The sequence below is a fragment of the Venturia canescens genome, chromosome 8 (genome assembly GCF_019457755.1).
Source record: "Venturia canescens isolate UGA chromosome 8, ASM1945775v1, whole genome shotgun sequence".
Taxonomy (NCBI): domain Eukaryota; kingdom Metazoa; phylum Arthropoda; class Insecta; order Hymenoptera; family Ichneumonidae; genus Venturia; species Venturia canescens.
The window spans coordinates 15,405,624-15,422,748 of record NC_057428.1 but is presented as its reverse complement, the minus strand read 5'-3'; the positions used below and the strand labels follow the sequence as shown (position 1 = coordinate 15,422,748).

Sequence of the window (17,125 nt, the reverse complement as noted above, 5' to 3'; positions counted from 1 at the left end):
TGGGTTTCGGAACTGGAGGAAAAAAAAGTTCTGCAACTTAATTTATTAATTTGTACGTCCTATATACAAGTCTGCGCCGTGATGAAACACACGCATACACACAATCGTATCTTTCTCCCTCGCTTTCTCCTCTCTGCTGCTTCGTCGTTCTCCTTCCCTCATCTTTGATTGCTCAAAAAACGATTATATTATAATTTCACATTTTATTTTATTCCTTCGTTTTCTTTCGTTACAGTGTAAATTCGGTACTCAATCACGTTTTCACTACCACATTTTTCGAATTTATAAATAATAATAAATGAAGTTACCTCGAATGGACGATATTTTTAAGTCGAAACGTTTGTCAATGTATGTACAAAATAAATTGGGGCGATAATACCTTTCGCTAAATGCAACAATCTTCTTCGATGAAAGACTGACAGTAGCGTGTTCAACAATGATTTGCTTTTGAGCCATTAAGGGGCGGCGATAGGCTTTGGAACAAAGGATGAAAAAGAAAAAACAACTCGTCCTATATTCGTTTTGGATTGAAACAAAAATCGTTTCTCAAACTTCAACGGGTATTGAAATTCGTTTATTTTTTCGTGATTCATTGAAAAGGAGCTTTCTCCCTAAGTCACGAGTGAGCGAAATGATAATTATTTGAATAAAAGACGAATAAATAACTTTAGCACCAAGCACCTCTATCCTACCCTCCGAACTTCGAACCCACGATCGTCGACTACAATTTTGTTGCTCATTATCCCATTTTTTAACTCTTGTTCTTCTAAATCTTGTTCTTTGTGCTGTTGTATAACGAGTTAACGCAGAGTATTGGTCTCGCGCACGGACAGACACACGGGCAAACACATTCTCATCTTGTACATCGCTTTTTTCGTTTTCTTTAAGAGCAAAGATCCGTGAATTAAATATTAATTAACAAATCTTCTCTACCTAAACTCACTAGCTGCGAATCATATTTACAATCCGTTTCGAGTTCCTCTAAAACTCGATTTTCATTTTTTTCTTTTTCTTTTTTTCCATATATTCACCCTCATCTTCGTTTCTCTCTCCTTTCAATCTCTGCACACTGTACAATCGTAAGATTAGTTTTGGGAACTGGCGAAATTTCGTGGGCTCGCAGAATCGTTAAACGAGTTAAACGATTTTTCTCCGTTTTTCTTTCAACAGAAAATACCAGAGTTGTTTAATCGTAATTGAAGGAAAATGCATTCACAACCGGATACTCGTGTTGTAAATTTAAATAAATAAATAATACCATTTTCGCCAATTCCCAAATTAGTATGAACCCTGCTGCAACGCTTTTAATCACGTTTTTTTCTTAATTTGCCTCTTCGTTATTCGTCGCAATTCCTTCGAAGCACTTTATTTCGTATTTCATTTTGTTTCCTCTTTCTCTCGTTATCGTTTTTCTTTATATTCAGCTCTCTTTGCAAATATATATGTAAATATATATATATATATGTATTTATGTATATTCATCTACAACGTGACTAGTTTCGTCCTGGCGTGCGTTTTCGTGCGTAGCTTGACGTGAGCTCTATCTTTGTTGACGAAATACGACGAACGCCCTCGGATCCCGATCCATCCGCTCGTGTTTTCATTATCTCTTTTCGAAATTAATGATGTATAAACGATAAGTGCGCTCGGCCGATGAAATAAAAAGATAAATAAATGAATTACTTGAAAGATAAACAAGAATACAAATTTGGCAGCCGTCGATTAAAATAGTCGAGTCTCGCTCGATATAATCGAAAAATAAGATTAATTTTCGATAAATCATTAAAAAAAAAAAAAATGAAAATGCACGACCGAACGAAAAAAAACGGATGAGAATACTCGCGTTAAAATAATCGTCCCGCACGTATGTACAATAGGAAATAGTTCGAAGAATTCGAACGCTCGAAACTTCGAACAAGCGGAGCACAATCGCGAAAATTTCGTAACGCATTTTTTTTTTGACGCGCTTCCTTCAGTTCAATTGAAAGATAAAAAAATAAATAATTAATAATCCAGTTGCTGTATCTCTGTGTAGGAGTAGACCGATATTTCTCGTTGGTTCGAGAAAATATTCGACGTTTTTGTTTTCGATAATAATTTGCCAAGTCCGCGAAGAGAAAATATGACAAAGGAATATTGAGTCAGGTATTTCGTTGAATTGATAACGAAGAAATATGTACGGAGGAAAAAAAAAGTTGAATTTGAGGCTCGAAGAAACGAGAAATCGATAAACTCCAGTGGTGAGAGCGGATTTAAAGCAATCCGCCTTTTCGACCGAAGAGAAGTGAGCTAATTGTACCGAGCGCTGATTGAGCAGCCGATTCCTTAGAAACGGGAACCGTTGAATTACTGTTGGCGGATTTAACCTGCCCGAGATCGGGCCTGGTCGTGCCACCTCCGCCGCCGCCTCGTCTCTGTCGCGACTGTGACATTTGAGAAAGCCTCGAATTGAGACCAGCGGAGTTGGGACGCGTGGATAATCCGGCCGGGCCGTTATCCGGGCCTGCTTGACGATCTCGGGACGATTTTGAGGTGGAAGAGCCACGAGAAGAGCTCCCGGCGATGCTGCTGCCGCAGTTCGAAGAGCAAGACGACAGGGACGAGGAACCGCCGAGTTTTTCTGTGGACATTGAGCTCTTGAGGAAAGTCAACTGTTGCATGGGGCTGTCGTTGGAGCGTCTTGAGTAAAGGCCGCCTTGGAGAGCGAGCGGCGAGACGGAGGAACTCGCGGTCGTTGCCATGATGGTGTCGATGCCAATTCTCTCGAGTTTCTCAACCAAGCGAATAGTCGAAAGTGCTTTTTTATCGGACCTCGAGAGAGCGGGTTTGGATCTCTTTTTCCTTTGAGTCTTGGAAGATATGGGTGTTGGAGGTGAAGGTTCGCCGCTAAATGTACGTTTCAAGAGTTCAGCCCCGGTGCTGAAGAGCCCGAACGAGAGCGAAGAGTTCTCGTAAGGTCCTGGCGAGTTTGATCTCGAATCCGGTGGACTGCCATCGGGACTGTTGTAGGGTGTCGCGGTCGGAGTGAAATTTCTCTCGCTGCTGGGCGTCCCGACGCACGAAGGTGTCACCGCTTTGATACCACGTTCGTTCAACATTTTGGCTAGTCCCAGAGTAGTCGAGAAAGTCGAAGTTGAATTTCGGCGACTGAGAGTTCGCGGTGTGTTCATTCCCGAATTCATGGCGCTGTTCGGCGCAGTTGCGACTCGAGAACCGATCAAACTCTCCGTCACACTCGTAGGATCTTCCGGATGCATAACCGTGCTGTTTGTAAATGTGTAAACGGAGCCCGTGTCCTGAAACAATTTGCCTGGATTCGCGTACTCCTCGTCTTCCTCGAGATCGGCGAGGGTGAATGTCTGAAGCCCCAGATCCTCGAGGCCCCGACCACCTCGTGTCTTCACTCCGGGCCTCTCTTCCAAGAGACCGCCCAAAGTTGGCGTCGCAAGCTGCGACCAATGGTGCAACGTTTGCGAACCTTCCATCGGTTTGACGATCTGCAATTTTTCTGGCAATCTCCAGCTGTTGCTCCCACTGAAACCACTCACGTTCCCGCTGCTGCCCGTCGACATTATACTGTCAGGAGTTCGACAACCGAAAGGCAAGAAATTCGGTGGTGAATGGATCACACCACCGTCGTAATCGAAATTGTAGCCTGTTCCGGTGCTCAGGCAGGCTCGTCGAGCTATCACCTCGGCGGGGGTTAAACGGCGAAGAGCCGCTTCGAGATCCGCGGCTCCCGGAGCCCCAGGAACACCCGTTGGCTGTGGACCACTGGAAGACACAATTTTGTAACAATAAACATGAAGAAAATTTTAAAAATTCGATTGCACCCTCTCCGAAAAGTTGTTCTTACGGATATTCTTCCGAATCAGTGATGAGCGATCCCTCGCTGTCGCTGTGCCCGGTCGAATCGAGACTCGGAAAACCAGTTGGCACGTGCATTCGTTGTTGGGGAATGGAACTGACTCGAGGACCCATCGACGAGCTAGACAGTGTCGAGGTCGTCATTGAGCCGATACGGGGAAATTGATTCGCGTCCGGGCCACCGTAAGACGTCCTAGAAGCGCTGCGTACGGTCTCGAATACTTTTTTGTAAGTGGGACTGTAAAAAAAATCGAAAAATCGTTGACAAAATGAACGACTACAAAAGTTTGAGGATCACAGAAGAGAAACTCACATTCTATCATTCACTATTCCCGAGTCCAAGCTCAGTTCCGAATAGAGCGAGGATTCGAGTTCCGAAGCGATTGAATCGGGTTGTGGAGCAGCTCCTAGAGAAGGGAAAAACGATCCACCCCTAACGGTCGGCATGCTGCGTTTTCGTTGTTTTCTCAATTGTTCCTGGGTCTCGGTAAGAAGATTGACGACCTCGGCATAGCGATCCTTAAATTCGGCAAGCTCACTGGCAAGAGTATTTTGATTTTCTCGCGTTATATCGAGAGTCGCCCCGACCTCGTCGTGCTCCGTCATCAGTTGAGCGAGTCTGAGCTCTGTTTCGGCAAGCTTTGCGCTCAGACTAACTATTTGCTCGTGTTGCAAACGATTCTCATCCTTTTGACGACAAAGCTCGTCCGCTATACCGTCCACTTCCATGTTTGCGCTTGCTAAACATTTCAAGAATTCATTTTAATGAGTTCTTGAGTCTCTAAAGGACCATGAAAAACTCGTTTTTTTTTTTGGCTTTCAGCCACAATTACCTAATTGTGCCGCAATATCCTTAACCAATCGGGCCTCCTGCTCTTCGCAATCGTCAGTCTCATGCACGAGATTCGTAAACTCGGTCCTCAGCTGTTTGTTCTCATCTTCCAAAGAGGTTATCCTCCGCTGCAGCATATCGAGATTGAGAGCTCGTAGACCGGTCGGCGTGCCGGCTTCCGAGCCTGACTCGTCGACATCGTTCGTCAATATCTGTATCAATTCGGTCTTCTTTATTAACTCATGACTCAGCTGTGTTATTTTTTCATTGGCTGCTTTCAATTCGGCCTCGAGCGAATTTACGTTGCTCTCGAGTTTCTGATTGTGCGTCAGCAACTCTTTACCGATTCTCGCTGTCAATTCCAAGTCTTTCTCTTTCTGCAACAAAAATAAAAGAAACCAATTAAATAAGCCTCATTTTTATAAATTAATCCTCGTTCGAGTATATGAATATTAATTGACTGTCAATAAAGTATAAATGATTTTATTAATCAAATAAAATAATATTTACCTCCTCCAGAAGCCTTGTCACTGCCTCTATATCATTATAGGTCTTGGTCATTTGGCTCACTCGGTTGCTACATAGAACTGTAACACAAAAACACAAAAAAAAAAAACAATTAGAAAAGCGACGAATAGAAAGTTTGGAAAAATCTGCGTCGAAGCTTCTGTTTTACGTTCAGCAGACTATATTTGCGACAGCTCAAAAGACACAAAGATGCAAAGAGGCTGGAATTACTGTACTTTTTTCTACAAAACGTGGAATAGTTTAAATTACTTTGTTCCCATTCGAAAAAGGTGATAGATTTTCCTGTGATAATTTTCTTTACGGTTGAAAAAACTGATCCGGGCAATGTTAAGTTTGTTCAACGTAGTAATACCGGTAGTTTCGTTTCCTGGGGGTTTAGCCGAGGTTATCGTGGCTTCCGATTCAGCCGGTGCAGCGATCTCGCAACTCAGCTGAGAGAAAGCACTCAGAGTACGGGACAACATTTGCCAGTGATGCAGAGTTCCGAGAGAGAGAGAGAGAGCAAGAGCAACGGAGTGGGAAGTGTCTCTGGGGCCCTGATGACCTTTGGACCGAGGAGGCGTCAGTCGTAACGACTTTGTAAAGCAGCTATTTAAAGAGTCTCGTCGCCGGGTAACGATATCCGAGCGTATAGAAATTCATCGTCTTTTTGTACAATAATTTTCCCTCCATTAATATCGTTGAAAGGAAAAATAGCGCGGGGCTTTTGTGCTCAGTGAAATGGCTCGTCCTTGCACAAGTATTTTCGAAAAGCGTTGCAGTAAAAAAAAACCGAGTCGACGATTATCCCGAACGAATGGCACGAATGCGAGTTATAAACACGTGGCTTTTGGCGCAGCACTGCAAAATCGTATCTCCACGTTTTCTCAAATGTACTAAATAAAAACTGAACGCCCCGACGTGACGGGAGTGAAATAAAAAAATTTCAGCCTCGAGGAAAGCACTCGGAGAATTTTTAATGACAATGCGACTCGTCGAGGAGACGTGATCTGTTAAAGGTGTTGTCACTTCTCTTGTGCTACTGTTCTCTTTCTCTCGAGTCTCTCTAGCATCCCCTATCGATCGGTCTGGCTTTCGCCCGGCTTCGTCCGAGGGCGCAGCCGCATGCATCTTTTTTTTGCTTTTATTCAACGACGTACGAGGGAACGCAACAAAGTGCAACGCACGTGTGGAGTTGCGGCGTTCCCTCGTCAAAACAAATGATTGTTCTTGCCGATCGACGTTATTTTTTTTTCTTCTCTTTTTCTCCCAATCTTTTCTTCCTTCGCACTCGCATTATGCAAATGAAAGATGGTGGAAATTTTATATCTCGAGTCTGTTACTTCAGCTTTGTTAAGATCGAAAGCACCGAGTTCCAAGAGACGCAGCCACGTGTATCGAGGCGCGGTTCTCTCGAAACAAACGGCGTATCAATTTTTTTCAACAGCTTCTATCCCAAGTCACAAACGCAAACGTTTTCGTTATAAATATTAATTTATATTCGTGCGTCGATTACGCAATTCCTTCCATCGCCGTTTAAACTCAAATTTCTTTGCTCCAAAAAAAGCGCCCAATGAGTCGTCAGGGTCGAAAAAACTGACTTTTCTCGGGTACATTTTTAAGGGGAAAAATCTAGGAGTACTTGCGCCATTTCATGCTTGTGAAAAAAGCTGGAACAAACGAGTAAACACAGTGGGGAAAAAGCCAATGGAATCAAGCACGACAGCCAGGAAGCACATTTGGAATTTTGTTTTTCTTCACACGAAATATTAGTTCTGTAAAACTCGAGGACGTTTCACACGTGCTTTATTTAATTTCGATTGAATTTTCTCGTTTGCAACGGGGTAAGCGTGAAGCGTCCCCTTAGAAGCAAAAGTACTCTGGATTTGATCGTGAAGATACGTGCCACGCTGTGAAAAGTGCGGACGATTGCAGCGCGTTGCTGTGCTCGTGTAAAAGCTCGTTTATTCAGTACCTCCCTTCGTATTTCAACAAATATATTGTTCGTAAAAAGGTTCGATCTTTGAAAAAACTTGATCGAATATTCTCAGGCGATTTTTTTATTCTCGAAAATAGCTCATTTGTTGTGATTTTGTTTTGCTTTGTTTGTTTCGTGCTGTTTCGTTTACTGACAAGATATGCAAGCGGACGGCAGCTCGGCTGGTGAGCCAAGGACGAAAAGAGGCGTTCCGGGATTGCAGCCTCTGCAACCCCAGCAGGGAGTTATGCCGGAGGACGTGGAGCCTCCCGAGGCGACGAGAACGTCCTCGTCGTGGCAAAGCGTCGAGGAGCATCCAGGAACTTGTGCCAATTGTGAATTGTCCAAATTTACGACCCGACGAATCGCTTCCAGGTCAATCTTCTCCAAACTGAGTAGACGAGTCGGTGCTCTCCGGGGAATGTCCTCGTCGTATTCGTACGGATCATCCTCGTCGTCTCTCAATGAAACTTCGTTTATCGAAGCGTCGCTGCTCTCGCGGCAGCCCAAATTTCTCGCCCCTCCATTTCTCGGCTCGGCGCTTTTTTCCTCCTCGCTACTCCGGCCTCTCGGTCCAACCTGGCACGCTGGCGAATTCACCTCCTCCAGGGTAATGCCGACGAGGTCCGAACTCCCGGACCCGCGGAACTTCCAAAAACTGTCAGCATCGTAACTTTATCGTACAACAGCCATTTTTTCATTTATTCCCACAATTTATAAAGCTCACTAAAAATCAATCGGTTTTGTCACATTTTTTGGAAAATTTCATTCGTTCTACAAAATCTGCGATATTCTCGCGGCTATACGAATAAAACAAGGTCGTTCCATCATCGAAATAAATTCAAAAAAACTTCTTTTCCTCGGATGCAAATGATGAGAAAGAAAGAAAAAAAAAAAAAAAATAGAAATTCCAGTGGAAAAAGCAATGAGAATTTAGCGAGGAAAAAAATAAACGTTTCGACATACGAATCCAATTGAGCACGGTTTAGGTCAGAGACTCCGCTCGTCCCGAAGACTAATGCGAGGTTACGTTATGACGGAGTGTATTATAGACTGGGAAAGACCGCGAATGTCGACGATGCAGGTGTTTCCAGGCTCTTATATCGATTTTCACGTGCACGCTGTTGCATAAGATAGTGCAAAGCTCTAGACTTTTTGCAGTCCGATATCGGAGCTTCGCTATCGTTCGGAGGGACAGAAAAAAAAATGGAGCATCGAAAAGTGGACCGAGTTTTGGGGACGAAGCCAGGAAACGGTAGGGACAAGTTGTGTCGCGGACTCTGCGTCTCGCAACACAAAAGATCTCGAAGGCCGATCGAGTCGCGTCGTGTCTCCGATATTACGTAAACGACTCGGAATCGTGAAAAAAAGTAAAATTCTCGCAGAGCGATAAGCTGCATTTGCAATTGAATGAAAGAATCCGAAATCGATAAATGTGCGGTTCAAAGTTCGTTGGGACGTGGAAAAACGTAAAATGCGTCACGGCGGCGTTGAAAAGCGAGTCTGCATTGCAGTTTCGTCGTCTGATAAAACGAGATTTTACGTTCGCTCAAAATGCGACTGAAAACTTGAGTGCGAAGCGAGAAAAAAACGAAGACGCGGAAACAATTGAGACGAATTGATCGAAAAAGGGAGTTGAAAAAGTGGGGAAAAATTGGAGACCTTGGACCCGACGATTCGTCGATGTTGTATAACGTATCGGTGAACAGTAGGATGAAAAGTGGTCAGCTGACCGCAAGGCGAACTCGAGAGAAGAGGAAAAAAACACGGACGCACACAAGCCCGCAGGAGCGACGCCTTTCAAGGGTACGAGGCACTTTCCATTCCGACAACTTCCCGATCTTATTTTAGTTCTCCGAGAAATATTACCGCGAAAAACATGGAGAAAAAAAAACGCGAAAACCGAAGAAAAAGCCTGTCGCGGAAAAAAAATGTTTTAAAAGATTCCCGAAAATTAATCGAAGCGTATTGAACGCGCTGATGCGCGTCGTACATCATCCTTTATTTTCTCACGACTCATTCGCAGAAATGTGGGCGCAAACGATGTTATCCAAAAAATATGACATTTGGTCGTGTTTCGTAATGCTCGATCCTTTTTTTTCTCTTTATAAACGAAAATGAGACTCGTAAAGATTCAATGATGCCCTTCGGAACACGGGGAAGCAAATAAAAACGACGATAATTATCAAAGTGAAAAGGAAAGTGTAATTTACCATCAAACTCGTTGTCCAGCCGGCGATTCGCGCGGTAACGACGTCTCGTCGATGACGTCTGTTTTATAAATAAACGAGACGAGGATAGTGAAAAAAGCTACACTTGTAAGGGAGATGCGGTCAGGGGGATGGAGAAAAGCGCTCGAAGGGCAACGAGAAAGCCGGTCTCGTCTCGATGACGTAGGTCAGCAGCGAAGAAACATTTCGTTGTGGGAAAATATCGCGGGTTGTGGTGAGATAACTCGTGATTCACTCGATCGTTTTTATCGTTGAATTACTTCGTAGGCTGACAGAGCTCAAGATTTTCGTACTTTTGTGTTTGTTGTTAAAATCCACTTATTATTGTTGTCTGGTGACGTTGGCGTCAACGACACGCCACGAAACTCGTCGCACCACGAACATTCGTTGTCTCATTAAAAGCACGTTGATTGTTCCACCCGTGTCATGCGTTTCTGTTCGTTTTAACGTTTGGCATCGAGCACGAAACACGCACCGCGTGAAACTGAATGTCGAGCGAGAAAAGCGTCGAGAGAACGGACGGAATGGATCAATCCGCCATGTTCGGGTTTCGTGAGCGACACGAGGAACGCGGACTCGGGCCAGAGCTGAAACGACGGAATAAAAGAAACGACGCGAGCGCGCTCGGCGCGAAGTTGGCGAGAATTTGAAATGACGATTGCGCGCGTTCAGGCTTCCCATTAAACTCGCTCCGGATCCAAGCGTATTCACCAACGATGTAACGAACCCTCGAGGAAAGTTCTCAATCGAGAATAGAATCAGCGCGTGTCAATAAATGGAAAATTGAATGAGCGAAAAATGAAGCCTGGCGAAGAAAATAAATGAGAGAAAAAAAAGTATTGCGTTTCCAAGATCGATCGCGGTCTTTGGAAACTGCGTGTCGGCCAAGTTATCTTTGTGAATAATGAATTGACGGCACGCAAATTGATTCTCCGGTGAAACGCACTGGCGCGGGGCTTCGAGCAACCCGTAGCCAACGCGGTTTCTTCGTATTCGTCCAATCCTTCGTTTCCCTTCCTTCTTCTTCCTCTTCTTCATTTTCTCCATAAGTATGCGGCGCGCAAGATTGCAAAGCTCGAGGCTTTGGAGCGCGGGAGCTTTTATACGCGATTTATTTTAAGCTCCGTCTCGCCAAGGTCAAGAGAGAATGGAACTTCTTGGAACGTTAGTTAGGGAAGGAACGAGAGAGAGCACGGAGCGATGAGCTCGCGCGCAGATCGAGTGAAACTCACGGTAGAGGAAGATTTTCGCCTCCGGTTCTATCGACTTTCCAATCGGGAGAAGCCCATTTCAATATTCATACATAATCAATGAACTCGATGTTTCCTTGTTTTCGTCGTCGTTGCTTTTCGCCTTTCTCGTGCCTCAAGGGCTTCAAAACCGTAAAGAATTTCTCGAATGATCCCCGCAACGAGATTGAAATCCTGACGAGAGAGAAATCTCCCTGGGGACCATAATTTTTATGCTCGTTTCCAACGCAACTCCATTAATCCTCGTTATTAATATTTTAAGCTATCGAAAGGAGACTGGTTCGACGAGACTCCCGATAAATTCGAACGGTCCGACGACCTGGCCGGGCTTTCACACGTTCTCCTCGTTGTCCTTTCTCTTAATTGATCTTTCACTCGTTTTTTATCCTCTTTTTTACCTCCGATATGATACGAGATCAGTGACAATTCTCGTAGTAAGTGCACTAAGAGTTCCGACAGCAAAAAATGGTCGAGGACCTGCCAGAAACGCCGTTCGATTCCGGATTCTAATCTCGGTCTATCGCGGCGTACAACAAATGAAGTTTTATTTCCTTAAAAAAACTCGTCACAAAATAACGATCGGTCGATTCCTTGAGACTGTGAACATTCGTCAAGTATTTTTTCGCTAGTTTTTACATGTTTTTTCATATTAAATATTTCGTTGCTCGTGAGCCAGAGGGAAAATGAATTTGTTAGAAAAAAAAACGTTGCTCTTGTTTACACTGAAAATCCTTGGAATATTTTTGGAAGCTCGTACCGCTTTTGGGTCAAAGCCTCCTCGATCAATTTTCACCAGAGTGATGAATCGTTTTCTTTGGCAGGTACCTCGATGACTCTTGGCCTATCGATGATCCTCGCTGTTCTCTGTCCCTCCTCGACGAGGCCAATGATCCAGGTCTGCCTGCGCTCAATTCTGTCGTAAATTTTACAATACGCTGCTGCTTGTTCCCGAGGCAGGACGAGAATCAAACCGCCCGACAACTCGGGCGTCGAGCCGTTCAGCAATTTGGTCGAGTCACCGGTCAGCCTCGAGACCGCGTTCATTTTTGCTATCACCGGCAAATTGTGGATTACGAAGTTGACGGGATTTTTCTGAAGCTGCGCCAGCGTCGCGGCTGACTTTAACAATCCTTGGTGCGTTACTTCGCAGGCTGCGTGAGCGTTGTACTTTCATTGACGGAGGCAAAACGAAAAAAATTACATTGTGAGCGATAAGAGTGAGGAAATGCGCGTTAGAAATGTCGCTTTTCATTTGTGAATTTTTCAAGAAAGAATTATTCAACGATAATCCGAAAAATCGTAACAAAAGTAATAATAACGATGATAAAATGCCGATTAAGAAAATTTCGGTACCTTTCTCATGAGAATAGCAGCTTCGCGGTTGCTCTTGAGCATGGAATCGATAGCGCGTTGTTTAGCTTTTATAACGGCGTCTTCGTCGATCGCGAGCAAAAGTCTTTTCCTTTTTTCTGTGTGTTCGAGCCATTGGGAGACTGCGAGGGCGATCGACGTACCAAGGGGTTTGGTCAGTACGATTACGTCACCGAGAGCGGCACCGTCCGGAGGAATAAATTCGTAAAGAGTGCAAACCGCGGTGGCAGTACCGCCGATAAGGCACCACGGATTTACCAAGACATCGGAGCAGTAAACCGTCGTTTTTGATTCTCGCGCAGCATCCTTGAATCCACGTATTATCATTGGTAGGACGATTTTCCTGTGGGAAGGATCCATTCTCGACGGAATCGAGAGTGCGATTCGCGTCGTTGTGATGTCGACGATTCCAAGAGCGTAAATTCCACTGAGAACACTGAGACATGCGATTTTTCCCATGATGTAAGGATCGTCGATCAACGGCGTCAGCGTGTTGCTCGTTTCCAGCATGACAAGATCGAATTTATGCAATCTCGTCAACAACGTTTTCTCATCCATCAACAAAGGAAAATTTTCCTCGTTCGTTTCTCGCCAATTTTCATTATTCGTCTCCTGAAATCGGCATTTTTTTTTTTTATTGAGAAACAATTTTTTTTCCGGGGCAGAGAAGCGTCAATCGAAGAATAAGGAAATAACGTTTCTCGTCGAAATAGAATCGCTGTCTTTTCGTTTACATGTTGGTCGAAAACATCGATGAAATATACCTGATAACTCTCGTGCAAAGCGCCCATACAGATTTCCAACAATTCAAGAGTTGGTCGTATTCCCAACGACTTTGTATCGCCGTACTTGGTGAGACGAAAATTAGCCGGCAAACCGTAATCTGCGGGGACAAAAGGCGCCCGAGTGGGATCGCACGGGACATCGTTGTACAATTCGTTGCTCGCACACTCGAGCTTTTTCTCAATTTCACTGTCACTCGGTAAATTTTCTTTCGAATCACGAATCCGCGTTATCGCTGACATACTTGTTATTTGTTACTGAGATTGTTCAATCAATGGAGAAGCGTGCAAAAAAAAATCACCCGTACTCGTCACGCTTCGTCAGAGTATACACGTGGTGTTTTTTTTTCTCGTTCACCAAATTTTTTCGCTGTCGTAGCGACCGTTTCGCCAAGAAAACAGTTGAGCGACTGAGTTCTTGCCCCTCCCCCCGCGCCCCTCTCGCTGCGCCGCTAACGCCACCGTTCGGGGCGCGCGCGACACTGTCAACAAAGTACGGAGAAGAAAAAAACACAAAATTCGACGAATCAACGCTGCCAGAAAAATTCGCAGAAATCAATCATGCGGTGAACAAAACTGTACTCATACGAGTGGAACATACTTTTTATTCGTTTATTCAAACACAAATATTTTTTTTTTATTGTGTGAGAATAAAACATGCACGTTTTATTTTCGGAATTGTTTTTCTTCCATCTATCCCGAGGCCAAGGTGTCCACGCTCGGATAATGGCTCGGAAAATACTGGGAATCAATTTTGATATCCGTTAATTAGAAAAAACGGTTGAACGACGCGAAAGAAGCTGCGTTTTATTTTTTTTTTCCTCTTTAAGAGGGCCATTAACGTTGCATCCTGCGCAGATAATCACAACGATAATTCAAGCCGATGATTATGGAAACGTGTATGTAACGGATTTACACTGGCCATTCAACCGCATAACAGTATGCGCGTACTTTGATCCTAGTTACAGTGTTCTAAGAGAGATATTACATCGAATGTCGAGTGTCTACACATTTAGCCTTCCTTTTTCATTTACCTTCGTGTAATTCAACCCGAGACATCGAGAAGGACTGGAGGCGGCGGCGGGGGGGGGGGGGGGGGGGGGGCACAAGGGAAAAGAGGGCACGCTAAGGATCGTATCGCTAACGGTCGTCCATTACACGGGTGAAACGGTATATCGTATAAGGTGAATATTATGTGAACATATAGAGGAGAAGAATATTCACATGCGTACAGTGTGGGATCGAGTGTGATTAGCATTTTTTCTTTTTCACACAAATTCAAATGTTTTCATAAACGAGCGTTCATTTTCTTCGTTCTCTTTATCAGCTCTTGGGAGAAAATTGACAAGAAAATGTTTTTCCAGTCGACCGCCGTTACAGAGGAAGAAGTAGATAACTTCAAAGTGGTCTCTCGAAACGGCCTCGCGGCAGTTCCAATAAAAGAACGACACAAACGGAGGTTTTTAGATCTTTTATGAAGGTCTACGGTAATGGGATAATGATGGAAATATTAATAAAAAAAATTGTTTTAGGCACTTTGCGAAAGTAACTTATTCGGGTTTTCAATTAAAAATCTGCAAGTATTTGCTCCCTTGGAGTTGAGCGTAAAGGACTTCGGTGTACTGTGAATTTCTTCAAAATCGAGATAAAAGGGCGAATAAAAACGATTTTTTTCGGCCCCTCGTCATCCGTAGTACGAAGAATACCGGCAGAAATCCTCGAAAAGTGGTAAAACCCCGGTTGTTTTTTCTACTTTTTTTAAAAAGAATTGAAAAAATAAAAAACCGGTATTAATAAATTGATAGGAAAAAAACAAATTGTTTCGATTCATGAAAACGAGTAACGATAAAATGATGAAATAGAAACGATGCAATAATAAAAAAACGAGGTTAACGAAACGAAAGGACGAAAGAAAGGCGGTACCTCGATTGAGCAGGAGAGTTCTGATGACTCGGATGTAAATTTTTCCGTGTTTCGTGCGAGCGACGTGGAACAAGAAATCGGAGAGATCGCCGTCGCCTTCGTGGATGTCGGTGTCGGCGAGAACTTCGCGAAGTGCGTTTTCCCTCTCTTCGGGTGTGCTTTCATCGGGACACCCGAGTTTTCTCTCGATGTAGTCAACGACGCCGACGTCTTCCCAGAGCTCTTCGTCGTAATCGTCGTCCCGGCGGCGGTTCTTGGGCGCGTTGATGTCGAGGCGCGAGGACGACGAGAGGTCGGCCAAGTTTTCTTCGAACTCGGGAATCCGCCAAATGCTGCTGAGCTTCCGAGTGAGCGAGGGACTCAAGCGGGAGGAACTGGAAGAACCGACTTCCGGGGAGATCGCGACGGACGGCGAGTAAGAGACGTCGAGAGCGAGCGAGTCGAAAGTCGAACGACCGAGCGCGATCGTTTTACCATCCCGATTATCCGATTTTTTGGCCTCCCGATCGTTCCTCGACGACGGCGCTCGGTCGGTCTCGTCGACCGACCGGTCATTCTCGCTGCGCGTGTCGAGCCCGCACTCATTTGTGCTGCTCATGTCATAGCTCCGAACGGGCAACTATTTTTCTCCCGATTTTCTTCTCCCCCTTCGCCTCGGAGTGCTTGAAAATTCTCCGGAAATCCTCGACTCTACATTTTTATTTCTTCCTTCCAATTATTTCCTTTACAATTATTCGGCGATTAGTCGCGTTTGCTGTCAACTTTTCCACTGCACTTGGCCTCGCTTCAACCGGAAAATCAATTCGACGGATCAACACTCGAGACTCCGAGTCTTTTTTCCCCTCTTCGGATACTCCTCGCGACCGACACTTAGCGTCCATCAATTCGCAGACCGTTCGTCAACTCGACATTTTTTTTCCACAGCTTTCCGATGCTCTGACCAAACCGAAGTGACCTTTAGCCTCCTCGAGCTCAACTTCCGACGGCTGATTCAACAAAAATCGATGTGATTCGATCTTCGATCGAACTGACCGATCCGATTTCACCGCCCTGTGAGAGATTTTTATTCAAATGACTAATCAATCGATATGCGTTTTGTTTTTTTTCGTGAACTTTGCTTCCGCGTTATCGATCCATCGAAATAAGGCCCCCCTGCCGAAAATATCGCTAATTCGTAAACAGATTCGAAGAGTTCCCGGACAAACTTGCTGAGACAACTTTCACACGAGGCTCGCTAACATTTGTTTCAATAAAAAATGACAGCGCGCGCGCACGGTGAATCGGGAGCTGAGAAAGAGGTGAACTCTGCGCGCGAATCAAGATTGCAAAGAGCATGTAGCAGCGTTGTAAAAGGTCAACGACCACACTGTTGCAGTGTACACGCAGGTGCGGGACAAAGTAACAGTGGAAAGTGGATTTTTCACAGTCCCGGAGCCGGAATGATCGAGCAAATGATTCAATAAGTGAGAAAAAATTGAATTCGCTCTCATTTCCACTATTTTCGTTCATTATTCACTTCTGTCTTAATAGCCAACGATATTCGTTGGTTTTGCCGAAAGGAAACGTCCTCGAGGTCGGGGGCGCGGGGCCGAGGCGACGGGGCAGGACCGCGAGGAACGTCCGGTCGAGTTTTCCTCGACGAAATCGATAATTACGAGAAAAAATGAGGCGACAGGGGAATGAGGTTCCCTCCTCGATGGAGGCTCGCCTAAAATTAACACGGTAAGTGTGAACACCGTGCGGCGATGACGACGATTAAATCGATGGGTCAAAGAAGGAGGAGAGCGAGGAACGAGGCGCAACGCTCCACGAAGCAAACGCTCCTTCGATCGCAGCAGCGAGGAGGAATTCACGATCGCGAAGATCCGTGAATTTCCTCATTCTCCAATGCCTCAGAGCGCGGGGAAGAGCCAATGGAGCGAGGAAACCGCAAATTCGATGGGGACGCTGAATTTACGTAATTCTTCGTCCCCCGCTGAGCTTCTGCGTTCATTTATTCATCTCCATTCCCCCCCCCCCCCTGGACTTGAAGACCGGCACAACGCGCTTCGAGCCACGAACCAACGGCGCCGGATCCACCGCCCCGAATTCGGCATCGCCTCGAATGAAACCGCCGAAATCTTGACGGGGAAAAAGGCGCGGAGCTCCCTCCGCGAAGGCGAATCGCGTAGACCCCAAAGCTTCCTCCAGAATCCATTATCCGAGTGGGCAGAAAATTAGACGGAATAATCGAGAGATAATGAGAAGAGAGGGGGAAAATGTGCTCGATGATGCTTCCGTTACGAGGCTTTCGGGCTCGTTCGAAACGATGGGATTCGTCGTCCTCGGTTACGGAACTGATACGGGGCTCTTGATAATTGGGTGAAGGAGTTTACTGGAGCGAG

The 17,125-nt window shown here is 45.1% G+C and overlaps 2 protein-coding genes and 1 long non-coding RNA gene across 11 annotated transcripts in view; 1 reads left to right on the top strand and 2 right to left on the bottom strand.

Moving 5' to 3' along the window:
- Positions 1-28: 28 nt before the first annotated feature.
- milt (trafficking kinesin-binding protein milt) overlaps positions 29-17,125 on the bottom strand; it is a 29,275-nt gene continuing 12,178 nt past the window's right edge. For 3 of the 9 annotated variants that reach the window (XM_043427386.1, XM_043427387.1, XM_043427381.1), the window contains exons 4-8: positions 5,210-5,286; positions 4,701-5,076; positions 4,181-4,607; positions 3,857-4,105; positions 29-3,774 (exon numbers count right to left, since the gene is read on the bottom strand). In XM_043427386.1, coding sequence (XP_043283321.1) covers positions 2,253-3,774; positions 3,857-4,105; positions 4,181-4,607; positions 4,701-5,076; positions 5,210-5,260 — 2,625 coding nt within the window. In that variant the 5' untranslated portion in view covers positions 5,261-5,286 and the 3' untranslated portion in view covers positions 29-2,252. Of the gene's footprint in view, positions 3,775-3,856; positions 4,106-4,180; positions 4,608-4,700; positions 5,077-5,209; positions 5,287-5,579; positions 7,080-7,112; positions 7,779-9,397; positions 9,985-14,741; positions 15,792-17,125 lie in introns of those variants that run through there. The other 6 variants (XM_043427379.1, XM_043427380.1, XM_043427383.1 and 3 more) reach the window with 6 other exon arrangements.
- LOC122415351 (uncharacterized) lies at positions 8,856-11,592 on the top strand. Its single transcript, XR_006261903.1, has 2 exons — positions 8,856-8,990; positions 11,487-11,592. It is a non-coding gene; the product is annotated as an uncharacterized lncRNA (long non-coding RNA).
- Positions 11,194-13,231, bottom strand: LOC122415341 (inactive selenide, water dikinase-like protein). Its single transcript, XM_043427395.1, has 3 exons — positions 12,801-13,231; positions 12,019-12,648; positions 11,194-11,832 (listed from the first exon to the last, which is right to left on the bottom strand). Exons 1-3 carry the CDS (start codon positions 13,059-13,061, stop codon positions 11,455-11,457), a joined length of 1,269 nt encoding a protein of 422 aa, XP_043283330.1. The 5' UTR covers positions 13,062-13,231; the 3' UTR covers positions 11,194-11,454.

What these genes read in the sequence shown, in the direction of transcription:
- LOC122415341 (XM_043427395.1), bottom strand. Translation starts at nt 13,061, where the DNA reads ATGTCAGCGATAACGCGGATTCGTGATTCGAAAGAAAATTTACCGAGT. An exon ending in CTTTGCACGAGAGTTATCAG is followed by an intron (nt 12,649 to 12,800) that starts GTATATTTCATC and finishes TGCCGATTTCAG; the next exon opens with GAGACGAATAATGAAAATTG. An exon ending in CTGCTATTCTCATGAGAAAG is followed by an intron (nt 11,833 to 12,018) that starts GTACCGAAATTT and finishes CGTCAATGAAAG; the next exon opens with TACAACGCTCACGCAGCCTG.